The 16,565-nt window shown below is 35.5% G+C and overlaps 2 protein-coding genes across 3 annotated transcripts; one reads left to right on the top strand and one right to left on the bottom strand.

Moving 5' to 3' along the window:
- Positions 1–578: 578 nt before the first annotated feature.
- LOC114528957 (dehydrogenase/reductase SDR family member 7-like) lies at positions 579–10,453 on the top strand. The gene is made up of 8 exons (XM_028550666.1): positions 579–916; positions 3,107–3,225; positions 4,590–4,782; positions 5,897–5,943; positions 6,637–6,756; positions 7,990–8,162; positions 8,968–9,020; positions 9,661–10,453. The coding sequence occupies exons 1-8, from the start codon at positions 655–657 to the stop codon at positions 9,675–9,677; spliced, it is 984 nt and encodes a 327-aa protein (XP_028406467.1). The 5' UTR covers positions 579–654; the 3' UTR covers positions 9,678–10,453.
- Positions 10,454–11,666: 1,213 nt separating this feature from the next.
- Positions 11,667–16,334, bottom strand: LOC114528965. 2 transcript variants are annotated; one of them, XM_028550677.1, is made up of 2 exons: positions 16,205–16,334; positions 11,667–13,082 (listed from the first exon to the last, which is right to left on the bottom strand). In XM_028550677.1, exons 1-2 carry the CDS (start codon positions 16,240–16,242, stop codon positions 11,780–11,782), a joined length of 1,341 nt encoding a protein of 446 aa, XP_028406478.1. In that variant the 5' UTR covers positions 16,243–16,334; the 3' UTR covers positions 11,667–11,779. The 2 variants fall into 2 exon arrangements, 1 of the variants encoding a protein (XP_028406478.1); XR_003687563.1 differs by lacking the exon at positions 11,667–13,082 and adding an exon at positions 15,207–15,556.
- Positions 16,335–16,565: the final 231 nt, after the last annotated feature.

Raw genomic sequence — 16,565 nt, 5'->3', positions numbered from 1 at the left:
GTGAAATTTGTAATAAAAGGTTTCACGGTTCAAAGTCCGAACTTCGTGCATTAGTATGCTAGATGCCAATAAATACATGGCCTCCTCCGCAGGCATCTCTCTTATGTATTTATATTAGGCATTTATATTTGGCTTGGGTTAACTGTGTCGGGGAAGGCGAGGAAAAAAGTGGGACAATTTTTTTTCACTCCCCGACACAGCTAACCCAAGCCAAATATAAATGCCTAATATAAATACATAAAAGATGCCTGCGGAGGAGGCTAATAAATACAAACAATATGTTAATTTTGTTTCAAAGATTCTCTGGAGGTATAATCTTAAAGTGAGATATAATGTTATTATGTAGCATGTGCAGTATAATATTATGTACAGTATAATATTATAGCCCATCCCTAACCCCTCCCTAAGTGGCAAATATGCATATTTTTAATACATAAGAGTCATAAGTGTGCCTGCGGAGGAGGCTAACTGAGGCTTGACCAGTGGGCTTGACTCCCTCTCTAAGTACTAGCACACTGACTGATCTGTATAGGAATCTTTTCACTGTATTGTGTGCCCACCGAAAGATTTGTGCACATTCGAAATTCCAGACATCGGTCACAAGTCACAACACTCTTCCCTATATATTTATTGCAATATCGTCTTGTATCTGCTATGTTCTTTTTACTGGTTGCTGCAATACTTACTGTATTCCTCGTGTTTCTTTACAAGAACGTTAAAGTAGATTTCACATTAAAATATTATGAATTATTCGGCAAAAAGGTTGATGAATTGCGGGGTCAGGTTGTGTGGATCACAGGGGCATCCAGCGGTTTGGGAGAATACTTGGCTTATAGGCTAGCAAGTGCTGGCTGCAAGTTGGTTCTTTCGGCGAGAACAGAACACAAATTGGAACAAGTCAAAGCAAAATGCATTGGTGAGTTACAGTAGTCCTTGTTTGATATATGACTCTTCACAGATCATTTTCAGGAGCCCCCTATAAATGCTGGCCCTTAGCTACCTTTACAAACTACAAAGCCTAATGAAAATTTTGTATTTTTAATTATTATAGTATAGAAATGCGAGGTAGACCAGGAGGTAGATATTTTGCATGATTTTATTAGTGGGGGGTTTCTTGTGATATTGTAGTCTCAGCTGTCTCTGTCCTGAGAATGCATGATCAAGTTGTTTTAAAATTTGGCTGAAATGGACCTCATTTTTTATTAATTAAACAGCTGTATTGCTTGTATGAGCAACTACAATTACCGTAAACATGTTGTCATTAACCAAAAAGCCTAGGATGAAATTGACAGATTTTGCCATTTGTTTACTTGGCATTATACTAAAATCATGTTGCCCTACAAACAAGCGGCATGCAAGCAATGTAGTATACTATGTTATAACTACATTGCTCGCACATCGCTCATTGTAGGCTACATGCAAGATTCTAGTATTTTGCCAAGTAAATATAATTAACATTCCAATTAACAAAAGAATGATCGCTTTCTTCAAATTTTCAATATTTTAATTTATAGTATTTTTAATTCAAATATATAAAACATTTGCCATTGGCCTTCCTGTCCAATAGCAAATGGTTTATATATTTGATTAAGGTCTGACAATGCAAATTTTTACTTTGGGATGACACTAGCTATGTTGTATTAGGCATTCATATAATTAGGCGTGTGAAAATAGCTATACCCTTTTAAAGAATTTTCCATCAGGGCCTGGGGAGGGCAAATTGGGACCTAATGTTTACAAAGTAGTAGAAATTAATTTATTTAATTAGTACAGTAACAAAAATATGAAAACAATTTGTTGCCTTGATAACATTCATTATCATCTTTAATTTCTATCAGAATTCTTCATTCATTTAAATTGCCTCACCAAATTTCATTACCCTCGAAAGATTTATATCAAATTTTGAGATCAGAAGATTATCTAAAACATATTATGACTTCCATTCTGATGAATATTTTTTATATTCATGCACTTGATCATTATATACTAGGAGGATAAAGGAACTGGCTAGGAAGTAGGAACTAGGAGGGGTAATTTGCTTGACCTAAGTTATACAGATCAAACAGATATATAAAGGGCTGCATGACAACCAGCTGATCTGGGTATAAAAATCAACCAATCAGAAGCCAGATCTTCGACAAAACTGAATTATCATTTCCTTCATTGCATATGACTTCGACACTCGAAAATATCAAGTAATTTTATTATATTTATGTGAAAACACGTTTATTTTTTCCCAACTGCAAATTAGAATTTAAATTTTTCACCCTTTATACTATTAGTTGGAAGAATAAGGACAAATAACACCAGGCACATGATAACTCAGTTTTGTCGAGACGCTTTATGACGTCATGATCTCAGATCAGCTGGAAGTGGGGAAAACCCAGACTTCCATGCATTTCTACATAGTGAAACATTTTTGCACCATTCCCTCCCCGGTTGTGATCTACTGCAAAGATTAAATTAGGTAGAATGCAAATATATTCGTCAAATAATAATAAAAGTTTACAATGAGTTTGCATGGAACATTCAAACAAAAAACTAAATGACACCACTGATCTAAAAATTCAGATTAGTGAATGACTCCTATTCTACATTTCTCTTACGACTTCTACATACAGTGACCTTGAGAATTAGTCACAGCTAGATAATTAATATCAGTGTAATTACTAACCTTTTTTAAACCTGTGTGTTCTAATAAAGGGACCCTCATAAATGCAGTATATTTGCTTCTTTTTATTTATATATTATATTCAGGTGACTTGAATTAGCAGGAAAGTCCAGGAAATGAAAATCCATTTAATGATCAGTTGAAATAACTTGATATCTCTTGAAAAAAGCCATTTAGTTCCAGTTTCAAATTTATGCCAGAGCTACCGTATAGTTTTTTAATTAAACTAAACATACAGTACTAATCACAAAAGTTCAACTGGTTCCATAAAGAATAACAAAAGGTATAATTGATTAAGTAGCGCAAAAATTATTTCTATTTCGATTAGCTAAAGTATGAGCACAATATTACCCCTGATACCAAAAATTTGTTTATAAATTCATTATCATGTTGTGGTAGAAAAAAAATATATTAAAATAACTTAATTAATTTCAGAAATATCTGGTAAAAAAGAAGAAGATGTTGAGAAAGATTTTCTTGTTTTACCTTTGGATGTTACAAAATATGACACCATGCAAGAGGCAGTTAAAACAGTCTTGGACCATTTCTGCGAGGTATTAATTTATGTACATACTATTGTATGTTTTATATTCTAATGTAAAGAGCATGAAGTAGATTTATAATATGTGTATAAATATAGCAATTTAATTTAAGGTTTAGATTTGCATGCATATAACTAAAAAAATTATCATAAAAAGAAAGATTTGCTCTTTTCAACAACAGACTTGTGTTGGTCTGCGTTTTGCACATTCAACAGGTTGCGCATGGAATTGGTGTGTAGGCAGAAAAAGTTGTCACCTTAAATATTAGTGACTGTCTCTAGCTATTATCTTGATCTCTTTTCTCCAAAAGAGGCAGCACTCGCGATCACTGTTTCAAAGCTAGTATTTTTCAAATATGGTGGGCAAACCCCACCCCACCCCACCCTGATTTGTGGTGCTATTACAAGTCTTCCAAAAGCTATCCTGAATCGGGTAAACAGAGTTTTGGTAACAGAAATGACAGGCGTCGTTGTAGCCGCGCCGTGGATCTAAACCTTTATCATCAATGTACAAATTATACAATAGATCCTTTGCACATAACGTCACATTAGGCATCTCGAGGACAAATTCAAAATCGTAAATTTTAGCCAAAATACAGAAATATTCACTAGTGTACTAGTGTGAGAAAGCCTGCTTCGTTAAATGCTTTTGACCGTTGTATAAACCTTCACCGCTCGCATAACGATTATTTTTAGTGAAGCAGGGAAACATCTGGAGGACAACTTTTAATGATTATTACGTCAGTGCAATGGACCCTAATAACGCCCCCAATGTTACTAACATTTTGTCCCTAAAATTCCAATATAACGTATTGCCAGATTTTATGTCCCAAAATATTGTATATCCAAGTACTTTGTATCAAATATGGTATAACTACTGCCTCTAATAGGTAAAAACACTTCTCGACATTTCGAACTGAGGGCCTTCGTCAGGAGAGTTAGTATGAAAATAAGTATGAGGATACTAACTCTCTTGACAAAGACCCTCAGGTCGAAACGTCGAGAATTGTTTTTGTCTATTTTAGGCAGTTGTTATACCACGTTTGATGCTAAGTTATTTGAAGATGCTGCCACTCTGCTCCCTGGTTATATTGGAACGTATCTACATCCAAGTACTGTGGTAGATTTCCAATCGAATTCTTGAGCAGTGGCTCTTTTCATATCCTTCAGATTTTAGAGAATCGTTTGCAGAAATTGATCACGAAGCGAAAAGCGATTATATTAATTACGCCCTGACTGAAGATAGATTGATTGATTAATTGATTGATTGATTGGTTGATTGATTGATTGGATGATTGGATGATTGATTGATTGATTGATTGATTGATTGATTGATTGATTGAGATTTGATTGATTGATTTAGCTATTTATTGACAGATTGATATTCTAGTGAACAACTGTGGCAGGAGTCAGCGAGGAATGGTTGAAAACACGGAGAGGAAAGTTGATCGAGAGTTGTTCGAGATAAACGTGTTGGGTACAATTTCGCTGACTAAAGCTGTTCTTCCGCACATGATTGGGAGAAAGACTGGTCGTATTGTTGTTGTCTCCAGCATTTCTGGGAAAGTCGGTGGGTCCTCCAGCATGCTTTATCAACTATTGCAAATTCGGCTTTTGAAATGAGAATTCTAGCACCGACGGGTTGAGCAAGACTCGCATGCAATTTCAAATCTGCATCCCACGATATACATTTTATCCGCGATTAAAATCTCAAACTGCTAATAATAATGGTATCCACTCAGGGAGAAATACATGGGATAGGTTGACTGCTCTAGTAGACCCTTTACACATGACGTCACATTACGCATCTGTTAACGTAGCATAATTTTTTCAAAAACCTAAATTTTAGATAAAATACAGAAATATTTACTCGTGTGAGAAACTTTGTTTCGTTAACTGCTTTCGACCGCTTTATAAACCTGCACTGATGGCATGACGATTATTTTTAGTGAGCAAGGAAACATCTGCAGAACAACTTTTAATGATTATGACGTCGTTGCAATGGTTCTATACATATTGTGAATGTAGTTATCAGCACGTGAATAGGTCTTTGGTGCACAGGTCGGTAGTAAAAAATATGCAAACGTTAAGCAATGTTGAAATTTTTGCAATGAATGTCGCCGGTTTACCTGTTCTGCAGAAGTTTTTGTCTGAACAATTACTTCGAGCACAACATGTGCACGTTTGTTTCATCAATGCGTGCTGTTATGAATCCGCATGCAAATTCCCTATATACTATGCCCATGCTTGTCCAGACAGAAGAAAGATTACCATAAGTTGATGCTCTACAGTTTATTTTTAACGGCAATTTGATTGCTTAAAGACATGTTACAGCGGCTTCTGCGCAGCAGAACGCTCATAACTTTGGAACATTAATGATTTAGAAACTGTCTAAATTTCGCATATTTTGAGTTTCTTTGAACATAAATTCTATCTTCTTCATTTAGTAATATAGTGAAGTGAAATAGTGATAAATATTCCGACAGTACAGGATTTTTTAAATGATTAAAGACTGATTCAATACGTAAAAAAAGCCTCTGTTTACATTACCGACTGCATGTAACCCAAGGGTCATAGCCTATAATTAGATACATCCCTCCAAAAAAGTAGTTCTGAGGTCACATATAAAAGTGTTTTGCAGCAAATTTTGACCTCTTTATATTTATACACTGTTAATTTAATAGGTACTCCAACAGCTGCTACCTACTCTGCAACAAAGTTTGCACTGCAGGTAAACATGTATAGATATTTATTAGATATTTTATATTTTCTCAACTCTGGAGTTCCACTACACCTGCATGGCCTTGTTCATTTAGGCCACATGAGTGTCCTGCATACAGTGTGTGCCAAAAAAATTACCCTTTAAATTTTTAACTAAATTAGAATTACCCACAACAAAAGAGTTATTTCGAATTTGTGATTTTCTTATTTTTTTGTGATACTACTTATATTTTTTTGCGGTATTCAGAAGTGTCAGATAACCCAACAAACTCCATGATAGCCGACACCGCGGAAATTGGTATAGGCTTAGCCGCAATTCTCGATACTTAGACTTCAAACTTGGCGAGGAAAAAGATTTATAAATATTCAAGAAAATATGTCTTGCACAAAAGATTTGAAGCTTGCTCACGGTAAAAACGAATCGTCTGAATTAATAACCTTGTGTATACTTTAAGCCTCAAAATGGCCATTTCACAGCGGTCAGATGTGTATGATGAGCTGTAAAAAGATTGCAGAATGCGTATTCAGAAGAAAAATTGAACTTTTTTAAGATATTCAAAAGGTTTCTCTTTGATAGGGCGATACAGAAATGCACAATTATGAACCAGCGATTAGATTTTCGGGTTGAAACGTCTTAAACACCAATTTCTGCGGTGTCATGATAGCCAGTCAATTAACGATCTTTGGTTTAACGCTATTTCAGGGGTATTTCTCTGCTTTGCGCTATGAACTTCATGGAAAATGTATCAAAGCTTTATTAGTCTGCCCAGGACCAGTAAAGTCGGCTGTTGTTGAGAATGCCGCAACAGAGACATGGGGCAAGGTATGTACGTAAAAGTCATTCTTTGGTGCTGTGGTTAATGTAGAGATAATAGATACAGGAGTATTTGATTTAGGACTTTGCAAAAGATTTAGGTCACCTATTAAATGATAATTTAGTGGAAATGCTGTATTTTGAAAACCTAGAGTTTTCACATATATGGAAAGTATTATATATTGAAGCTGTCTTGCATGTACGCGTTGTGTATTAAAATAGATTTTGCACACAACTTAACAAGGTCAAGCCAATTATAGAGAACACTGAAAGTTTTAGAAGAAATGTTTTGGCAGAAATTATGTAAATATTGAAGGCCTAGAGGCATGCAAGCTGTGTCTGATCTGACGCCACTGACATGCATGCAGGCGAAATAGATGCGCAAGTGATTCTCAGCCAACGGCAACGTTAAATAACGAGTTAAATGGAACAAGGCGCGAAGTAGGCGTTAACTCGGGCTACGTGGACGGGGTACTGGGCGAATTATACGCTGCACTGAGCTGTATTAAAATAAGCCCCAGTCCGTGCGGAAGACTAAGCCTGCGAAACAAAGAAATAAAAAAATAATAATCGCAAGACCTATAGACTAGCCCGAATAAATATTTATAGTCGACTTCAGCATTACGAAAACCTTCAAAGAGTACGTGAAAATATCAATAATATCAAGTTAAATTGATATGCCATTGGCGACAGTGACTATGTAATGCTGCTATTTTAAACACATCGTTTAAAAACATACTTTTAGGCCAGAATAAAAAAACTCGCGTGATCGGCTTTTGACGTGACATGCTTAATTTCCAGGAATCCAAGATGGCGGCAGCTTGATAATTTAGGCTTAAATGCCCTCGTCAATGAACTTAGCAAGCGAAACACTAATCAAAATACTCAAGAATTGAGATAAATAATTTTAGGTGTTCTTTCAAATGAGAGAAAGAAACCTTGTATATGTCCATTATATATTTTCGTGGCCTTTCTGGCCGTTCTTATAATTGCACTCCAGTACAAAAATAGAATATTTCCGTTCGTTTTTTTATCCTCGATTTCTCCTCCTTTTATTTTCTTCGCCTGACTTTCATCGAAATTTTCACAAACTAGTTAACTTTCCTAACCTCGCCGAAATTATATATATAGCTACTCGGCTATTTATTCCCAACTTTCCTTAGCAACATTTACTGGGATGATACTGCATGTTAAACCGAGCCAACTTTTCTTCAACCGACCCAACTTTTTTATGTGTATTAGAGTGTAAAAGATACGCCATATGAATATGATACGACGCATCGCATGGAAACAGATGAATTTGCGAACTATATGGCAATTGCGATGGTGAATGAACTGGATGAAAGTTGGATCTCTCCCCAACCTGAATTGTTAGCGGCATATGTCTCTCAGTACATGCCTTCCATCGCGAATTGGTAAGGGTTAGGGCTCAGAATATAGAGACCTTTCTACGGCTTCCGCTACGGTTACGAGTTTGCCTATTAACCGTCGCTCCCCTGACTACGCGGGCATTTTGAGAAAACTTCGAAGTCCTCATACGTGATAAAAAAACATTTTAGAGAACTATTTCCATGACTGTTACTTTAATTATGTGTATTTTTCGAAATGGTACGCGTAAGCTATCTTCTAAATACTTGATAGTATTATAGTATCTAAAGCTTGCATCTAAAAATTTTGCTTCCACTACTTTCTCCCGATCTGTTTTGCTTGCTGATGATTATTTAATCAGATTGTTTAATCATATCGCATTTAAATTAGTTCACATTATTAAAGTATCAAATTACTTTTGAGCAAAAAAACTACGTTTTGGAACGGTGCCCAAATTTTTCTCGCGTAAAACATTGCTTTATTTTGAAAATCGTCGTAAAATTGTCAAGATATTTGCTTACGTTTTTAAAACATGTATTTTACACATTTTGTTTTCAAAATATCACCTTTGTAATTACACTGAAACCTCAGACGCCGTGACTGAATAAAATCACTGAATGCCATCACCGAATAAAACATTCTTTTGTTAATAATTGTGCTGATTTTAGATCAACAAGACACAACAGATCGTAGATCGGGTGGTCGGGGATGGGGTTTACTGCATGGATTACTATAGTCTCTGATGCTTTGGATATTTGAGAAATTTAACGTGACGAAAAACAGAAAAGACCCAAGTTTCTCTATGTAGCTTTATAACATTGTCAAATTAATTGATTTACGTTGCTTGTTTAGGTTTTTTAAAAGATATGTTCTTCGACTGGTAATCAGAAACCGGAACACTAAAGGTATATTTTTCCCGCAAGTAAAACCAAGTAATTGAGATCAGATTTTACAAGCCAAATAAGGATATACGCAACCCCATTGTCTCCCGGCGAATCTCTCTTCGAGGGCACGTCGTGATGAAGGAAACAAGTGACATATTGATTTAGTCTCAGTCGCTTTTTGTTCCATGCTTTATTTACCCAAAGTAGAATGCCGTAAATGTGTGTAAATTATCGTGTGTGGCTATCTTCGCTACTGGAAAGGGGACTGGGAGGGGTCGCGAAACGTCCTAACCGAGGCACAATAATACAAAGCTGCCAGACACCTCTGGTAATCATTGTGTAATTTGTGTTTAGGTTCTAACTACCCTCGCGGTTACAGATCATCCAACGTGCAAATAATTACCTTCGCTTTTGTTCAGTCATTAATAACAAATTGACTTTTGTAATGCGCAAATTGATAAAATGCCCCTGTAACACTCTGCAATTTCAGAAACCTCAGGTTACGGCTCTATTTGATCACTGTCTTTCTTGTCAGTAAGAAAGCAAAGATTATTTAAAATTATCTCATCTATTTTTATTGCCTTTTAACCCACACTAACTGCGGCATCTAAATTATGCTTAAATTGCATAATTATTATTTTTGTGTTTTCTTTTCTCTCAGCCAAGAAAGAAGATTAGATATTCATTGACTGATCAATCAATTTTTTCGTAATCATGTGACTCCTCAAGATGGGTTACGAATCCGTAGGCGTAGAGTTGCGTTTTTGAATTCTCAAAATCAGACTGTAATTGCATAATGAATAGAATGAATAGACTAGATTAGTAGATATTTCTTAGCCTTTTTCTTATTGTAATGCAGGGACGGTTGTACAATAGCAAGATATAGCGCTATTTCTTAAATAGTGATTTTTCAATCACTCTAAAATTGTCCGTTCTTTGGTACATTTTTGATTAAACTTTGGTATTCTAAAACTGGGGACTTTTCTTTAATAATTGGTATATGTAGCTCCAAAACTGTAGGAACGGTGTAGTTAGGAACTGTTTACAACGGTGGTAAAAATTACAATCGGGCGATTAGGCGCTTTCCAGCCTTCGTACAACCGGCACCAGGACCTCGTATATGGTGGTATATATTAAGCTAGTTGCTTTATATTTTAAGACCGTTTCGACTATACACCCAATTTATTGGCACAGTTACATTTACTACGCAACATCACGCTTCCTTTCGTATGAAGATATGGAAGCTGCATGTCACACTGCAAAAAAACTTGTCGTAACTGGGGGGTGTCAAAGGGCCAATTGGGGTTCAACGAGATGTAGAGGAATCTCACAAAAAATACAGGGCATAAAACATTGACAGCACATCACAGGAAATAGAAGTATGTGGTGGAATTTGCATGTAATACAAGGTTTCACGGTTCAAAGTCCGAACTTCGTGTATTAGTATGGTAGATGGCAATAAATACAAACAATATGTTAATTTTGTTTCAAAGATTCTCTTGATTTCAAAGATTGCGCGCGAAAATGTGAAGCTGAAATTGAGATGTTATTTAACTGTCTAAAAGTAGGGAAGGTTTATCAATAACTTTCAAAGTTTCAGGAAAACGTACTAGGAGCAACGCGAGACCCCTAAAGCTGACGAATATTTCATTGCGCCCAGTGGATTAAGGGGGTCTACCTGAAATTGGAGATTTCGAGTTTTTCCGGTTGGCAAGCTTATTGCTCACCATCTATTACTGCTAACTGCATAAAACTACATATATATCACCAGAAAGCTTATTAAACAAGGATTTCAAATAATAATTTTATTCCCATAGCTTAATTATTTACATCCATAATATACTTTCAAAGATAATCAAGATAATCTTCTCGAAAATAAGCTTATGCTTGAGAAAAGATAGCTCTTCATGGATGCAACTGAATTTTACTCCAATGAGCTTTTTGTGGATCACAATGCAAGTAGATTGAAATGAGAGATAGATTTTTGGATATTGCAAGCAGTGGCGTAGCCAGCCTGACGATTTTGTCCCGCTATGTAAATTTCGTGTTATTATATAATTATTCATTTCTTTAGAAATTAAACACCAAAATATTAGCAAAGCGGGACAAATCGTCAGGCTTGCATGCCAATGATTGCAAAACGTTTTTATACAACATAGTTCCAAAGTATTCGCAAAATAAAATATCGAAATTTTAAACGTTTTTCGTCTCTCAAATGGTGGGAATACACCCTATACCAAATCCTATCGCTCATTTCACTTATCAACTTGTGCTCTACCATCACTGATCATGAAAATTTCAGCCAAAATTTCAGGGTCTTCTCACTTTTCCCTCGGCGCGCAACGAAGAAAGCCCCTTGAGTTTTTCGCGGCCGCATCAATACAGGCGTAAAAGACCATTAAATTTGAAATGAATTCATTCATTTATGAAGAAAAAATTAACTGACGTAGTTTCCTTTTATTGCTGTATAAGTATGCTGTAATATTTTAATAATTATATAAGTATACTGTCATTTACTGTACAAGTTAAGCATTACGCTGTGAATGAATTTTCTCTGTGTTATTTTCATTAATATTAATTAATTAACAATTAATTAACGTTAATATGAATTAATTATTTAATTTTCTAATTAATTAATTAAATAATTAGAAAATTAATTAACCGACGGATTTCCTTTGCTTTAATTTTAAGTATAAACTGTGAATCATTTTACGTGTCATTTTCATCTCCATTAGCTTTGTCTTTTCTACATACTTGTGGAATATTTATCTCAATATCACTCATTGCTGATGTTCAATATCACGAGGGAAGTTCTTGTATTCAATGCTTAACCACAGCATTGAAAATAACCAGCAAACTGTAAGACCAAAGCCAGTGTACATCATTGGCAATTTGGCAAATGTTGCTCCTGCTATTAGACGACCGACCAGAATACCAAAATGCAAAACAGCAAAATTTATACCTTGATAAAACGAGGCGCTACTCACTGGAGTTAATTTTGTTAGTATTGAGCAAATCAGGGAAAAGTTTACAGCATTTGCTTCCAAAATAAACATTGTAAGAAGCAAGAGATAGGCTGCATTTACTGACAAGGTTGTGTTCCAAGAGACAGAAAAATAAAGTAAAACGAAGATTGGGAACATCAAAAAAACTTTTCCAAGAATTAGTAAATTTTTCTCGGAGATTATTCTCAAGAAGAGAGGAGTTAAAACAAACAAAATGAAGACAAACAACGTGCCATTGATAAAAATCAGCTTCACGTGAAGAAGACCCAATCCAAGACGGTGCGCTGCCAATAACGGAACATATAGCCCAACTACCGAGTAAAAAATAACAAGTACGAAGGTAAAATAAAATAAAGAAAATACGATTGATGGTGGGCGAATAATATCGTTTGTTCCTGAGGAAGACTTGAATGTATCAGTAATTTCACCAACACTTTCATTGCTTTGTTTTTCCTCTATATTTTCAATAACATTACTTGGTAGGAATATCGTAAAGGTAAGCAAGAAACACCAAAAAATCGTCATAAGTACTCCTGGTGAATTTCCTGCGTTTATTTGCCAACCAAATATATCGACGTTGAATGTGAGAATGCTGCCAAGTGTTGGCCCGAGTACTTGACCGGCAAAAAACAGTGCTTGAAAATATAGAAACGCCTGAGCACGATTTTCGTTTGAAGTACCTTTTGTAATTACTCCAAACAGGACAGATACTGTACTGGCACCCATGCCGCTCAAAAATCTTCCAAACATAGGAAAGTATCCATTGATCGGGATTGAATACAACATATTTCCTAATAACTTTACTACTCCACCCATCACTATGATTAGTTTGCTTGAATTTTGAAGTCTTACATTTAGGGCTCCGATAAATGGACTGAAAACCAAAGTCGCCGCAGAATAAGACGCTAGAGTTAGCCCAAGAAACATATTGGACTCTTTGAGATACTTCATGTAATACCAAGCAGTTGGTTGGATCAGATATTCCTCTACGCCGTCCAAAAAGAAACGGAGAGACAGATAAATGAAGACAATGTTACCCAGCGAAGTAAAATTTATTTTAGGCATGTTCTTGCATAGTCTACAAAATGGAAAAAAGTTAGTTATAGGAAATTTATATTTTGGTACGCAGTGAAAAGCAAATTAAATTTTTAGGCCCGAGGGGCATTTTGGTTGCGCGCAGTTGCATGCGCATCGTGGCGTTTTGATATCGTTAGACAAATACAAGTATGAGGAATATTTGGAAGATCGGTTGCAGGGTCACAGCAAAACTTCTACAAAATAAGGTACAAGATTTCAACCTATATTTTTACCATTCGCCGTTGTTTTCAATTATATCAGGACATTTTACTGCGATTAGTAATAGTGCACTCAGAAAAATTTGAAGCGTATTTGAAATGTATCATTTAATTGTCAGTTTTTGCTTACTTCTATTTGTGGACTAGTAAAAGCTACAGTTAACGGGTTTTCTTCATCTTCCTCTGCGAGTTAGTACGAGATTTGGTGCACTTTTTTCCAAAAGATGTGTTGTGCAAACTGAAGGACGATACTGGATTTAGTAATCGTAGCGTAGTCAAAGCTCCATATTGTGTGAACTATACAGTTCAAGCGGTAAAAATATTAACCAATCAGAACGTTTGTTTACATTTTTACGCTAAACCAATCACAAGGCATAAATATCAAAACATGTAACAGAAGGAACGAGAAAATAAGATCCCGTTCTGGCGCTCTAAGCATGTGGTGCACTGGTCGTGCCACTCGATATCAACGTTTTCGCATTAAAGCAGTCATATTGTGATAAAACGAGCCTTTCTCGTCAATTCTGTCGAGGGAAATTTGTGGATTCGGCGCGCAACGTAAAATATTTATATTTGAATATTCAATTCTAAGGACTTGTCATGCAATCTTGGACAAGTCAGGAGATTTGCGACACAGTCAGGATCATCACATCCTCTGTGATTGAAATTGTTAAAAAGTAAGCTTTATCAATCCTTAACATTATTATAAAGAACACAAAGCCAAATATTGTTATCAGTGGCCTTTTGATTCCTTTGTTTTAAACAAAGAAAACCATTGTTATGTTACGTCAGTGGGTCCAGATGGACTGCCCCGGCTGGATTTAATTACAAAATTTAGACCAAGAGGGGGCAGTCTAACTAGATTTGAGCATCTTCAATTTGCCAAATATTATTAACTTAATCCTTGTTTAATTAAAACAAGTAAATAAAAGGGCTGTCTTCCATAACAATGTTTAGCATATTCATTCAGTAACTTACCAACCATAAACTTTGGTTAAAAAAATTGTAACACTGGGTGCCCTATTGTCATGAATCTCGAAGGAGTCACTTGGTTTATCAAATAGTCAAGGTAGTCAAACTGCCATGTTTAGGTTGGTGTAAAGGTATTTTTGTGTAAGAAGTTCATCTGCCTGAAATGTCTTTCAATTTATTGATTTTCTACTAAAATTTTTCAGGTGTACAAAAAACTGAAATGAAAAAAGGGTGTGCCTGCATTTATTTCACTTTTAGTCTCCTTGGTCCTTCATCTTAGTGCAGACTGAGTGGAAATATTCCATGGCATTCATGATACTCTATAGGTCTGAAGCATTCAGAAGGTATTTTCTTGCAGATGGAGAAATGTTAAAATCATAATAACGCATCAGTGAGGCAATGACTGACAAAAAAGTTCACATTTGTTGCACTTAAGTGGTAGATACCTAAAATCATGCTAATACATAATTTTCTTAAAATTAAAATGTATGAAACAGTGGTGGGAATTGCCCCCCCCCCAAAAAAAATTATTTTCTGCCTCCTATTTTGCCTCCCTAGAATATCAAACTATACCTATCTGTTTAATTCATTGCATCACAGATATTCAATATTTTTAATATTGCAAAATAGTGAAAGAATGGTGTCTCCTATTAATGTCCATCCTTCGTGAATAAGTTTTAAAAGCAAGGATATTTTTAAAGGTTTTGGTTTTTTGGAAAATCACCAAAAATTTGATGGAAATTAGTATTAGCAAGACACACTCTTTTGCATTCATAACTGAAATGTGTAATGGACCTGTAAAAGGAACCAAGGGCGCTGTGGAAAAGGGAGGGGGCATTAAGTCCTGGTGTCCTCCCACTTTTCTGAAAAGAACAAGATGTGCCCCTTTTTTCAGCTAAGATGCTTTTTATTGAGTTATTAATAAACATGGTAAATATGGTAGTATTAGACTATTAGGTAAATTTCGGTAAATGTCATTACTATAATAACCTTTTTGGCTATAGTGCCCCACTACTTTTCAGTATTCCTGTACTGATCGGAACACACTTAACACTAGCTTTCTAATTTGCTGGTAATCAGTAACCAGGCATTGTTATACATGTATTACAAAGTACTACTTAATTAATTGATGCATGGCAATTAAGGCATAATTGTTATGCATGCATGACAATTGAGGCATAATGTTTAGCAACAACTATGGCATTTCGATTCGTGTGGGCAAGCTCCCACTTTTAAATGGTTCTGGAGCCCTTGAAAGGAACCACATTCTTCAGAGCAGCAGAAACTGTGAGAGCAATCAAATGATTTAAGGTGTATTTCCAGACCACTATGAACGATCTAATTTATTGCAGCAAAGGCAAGCAAAGACATCATCATATAATTTCAATGGTTATAACTTGACACTATAAACTAGTTTATTGCTTTGCCATGCTTCTCACCTATGGAATTTCTACTATTGAGGTATATGGCTTTAATTAACCCAGCCATGCATATTTTTAACATAATATGTCTTAGGACAGCATTACAATTTGAGAAATTTGAATAGAGGATTTGAGTACTATCATTCCCATGCTGTGGTATTGCCTTTACACCTGGAGAATCTTTCAGAAGCAAAGTTGTGATGTGGATATATAGCTTGAGTCTGGCCGGGTTTTTACAATTTGTTTGAGGGTATTCTATATGCCAGAAATCCTGGCATCATGAATTTATCAAAAGTTAATGCAGTAAAGTTTAGGAAAAAGGTAAAGAAAGCATTATATATTCACAAACGGTGAACAGACAGTACTCTAACAGTTCCGTATGAAATTTCCAAATGCAAGAACATCGGAGCTGTCAGCTGTCTATGTATGTACCGTAAGTGACTTCACTTTATACGCGCTCCAGTCGAGCAGTTTTTAGCAAACGCTGAATTAAAGTTTGGTAGTAAACTTACCGAATAAAGTCTTTCAAGAAGGCAACAACGTGCTCCATACTAGTTAATAACCAAGACTAAATATCTTTCCTCAAATACAATATGCCTAAATTTTTATCAGATGATTTCTTTACTCTATAGCAATGCACGAGTAGCCTCCTCCGCAGGCAACTCTAATGTATTTATATTAGGCATTTATATTAGGCTTGGGTTAGCTGTGTCGGGGAGTGAGAAAAATTGCATAATTAAAACCTGGATTTGACTCAAGACTTGACTCACAATAATACTTATAATAGGACAACAAAGGCTGGAGCAAAATATATATTTTTTGACAGTATTAAACTTTAGGATAATAACTGTGATTTTTACTATGGGTCATTAG

The sequence above is a fragment of the Dendronephthya gigantea genome, unplaced genomic scaffold (genome assembly GCF_004324835.1).
Source record: "Dendronephthya gigantea isolate DGI-Jeju-01 unplaced genomic scaffold, DenGig_1.0 000052F, whole genome shotgun sequence".
NCBI classification, from domain to species: domain Eukaryota; kingdom Metazoa; phylum Cnidaria; class Anthozoa; order Malacalcyonacea; family Nephtheidae; genus Dendronephthya; species Dendronephthya gigantea.
Note: the sequence above shows the minus strand (reverse complement) of the source record. Positions and strands in the feature narration are given on the sequence as shown.

What these genes read in the sequence shown, in the direction of transcription:
- LOC114528957 (XM_028550666.1), top strand. Translation starts at nt 655, where the DNA reads ATGTTCTTTTTACTGGTTGCTGCAATACTTACTGTATTCCTCGTGTTT. An exon ending in CAACAAAGTTTGCACTGCAG is followed by an intron (nt 5,944 to 6,636) that starts GTAAACATGTAT and finishes ACGCTATTTCAG; the next exon opens with GGGTATTTCTCTGCTTTGCG. An exon ending in ATGCCTTCCATCGCGAATTG is followed by an intron (nt 8,163 to 8,967) that starts GTAAGGGTTAGG and finishes TTGCTTGTTTAG; the next exon opens with GTTTTTTAAAAGATATGTTC.
- LOC114528965 (XM_028550677.1), bottom strand. Translation starts at nt 16,242, where the DNA reads ATGGAGCACGTTGTTGCCTTCTTGAAAGACTTTATTCG. An exon ending in TTCTTGAAAGACTTTATTCG is followed by an intron (nt 13,083 to 16,204) that starts GTAAGTTTACTA and finishes TCCATTTTGTAG; the next exon opens with ACTATGCAAGAACATGCCTA.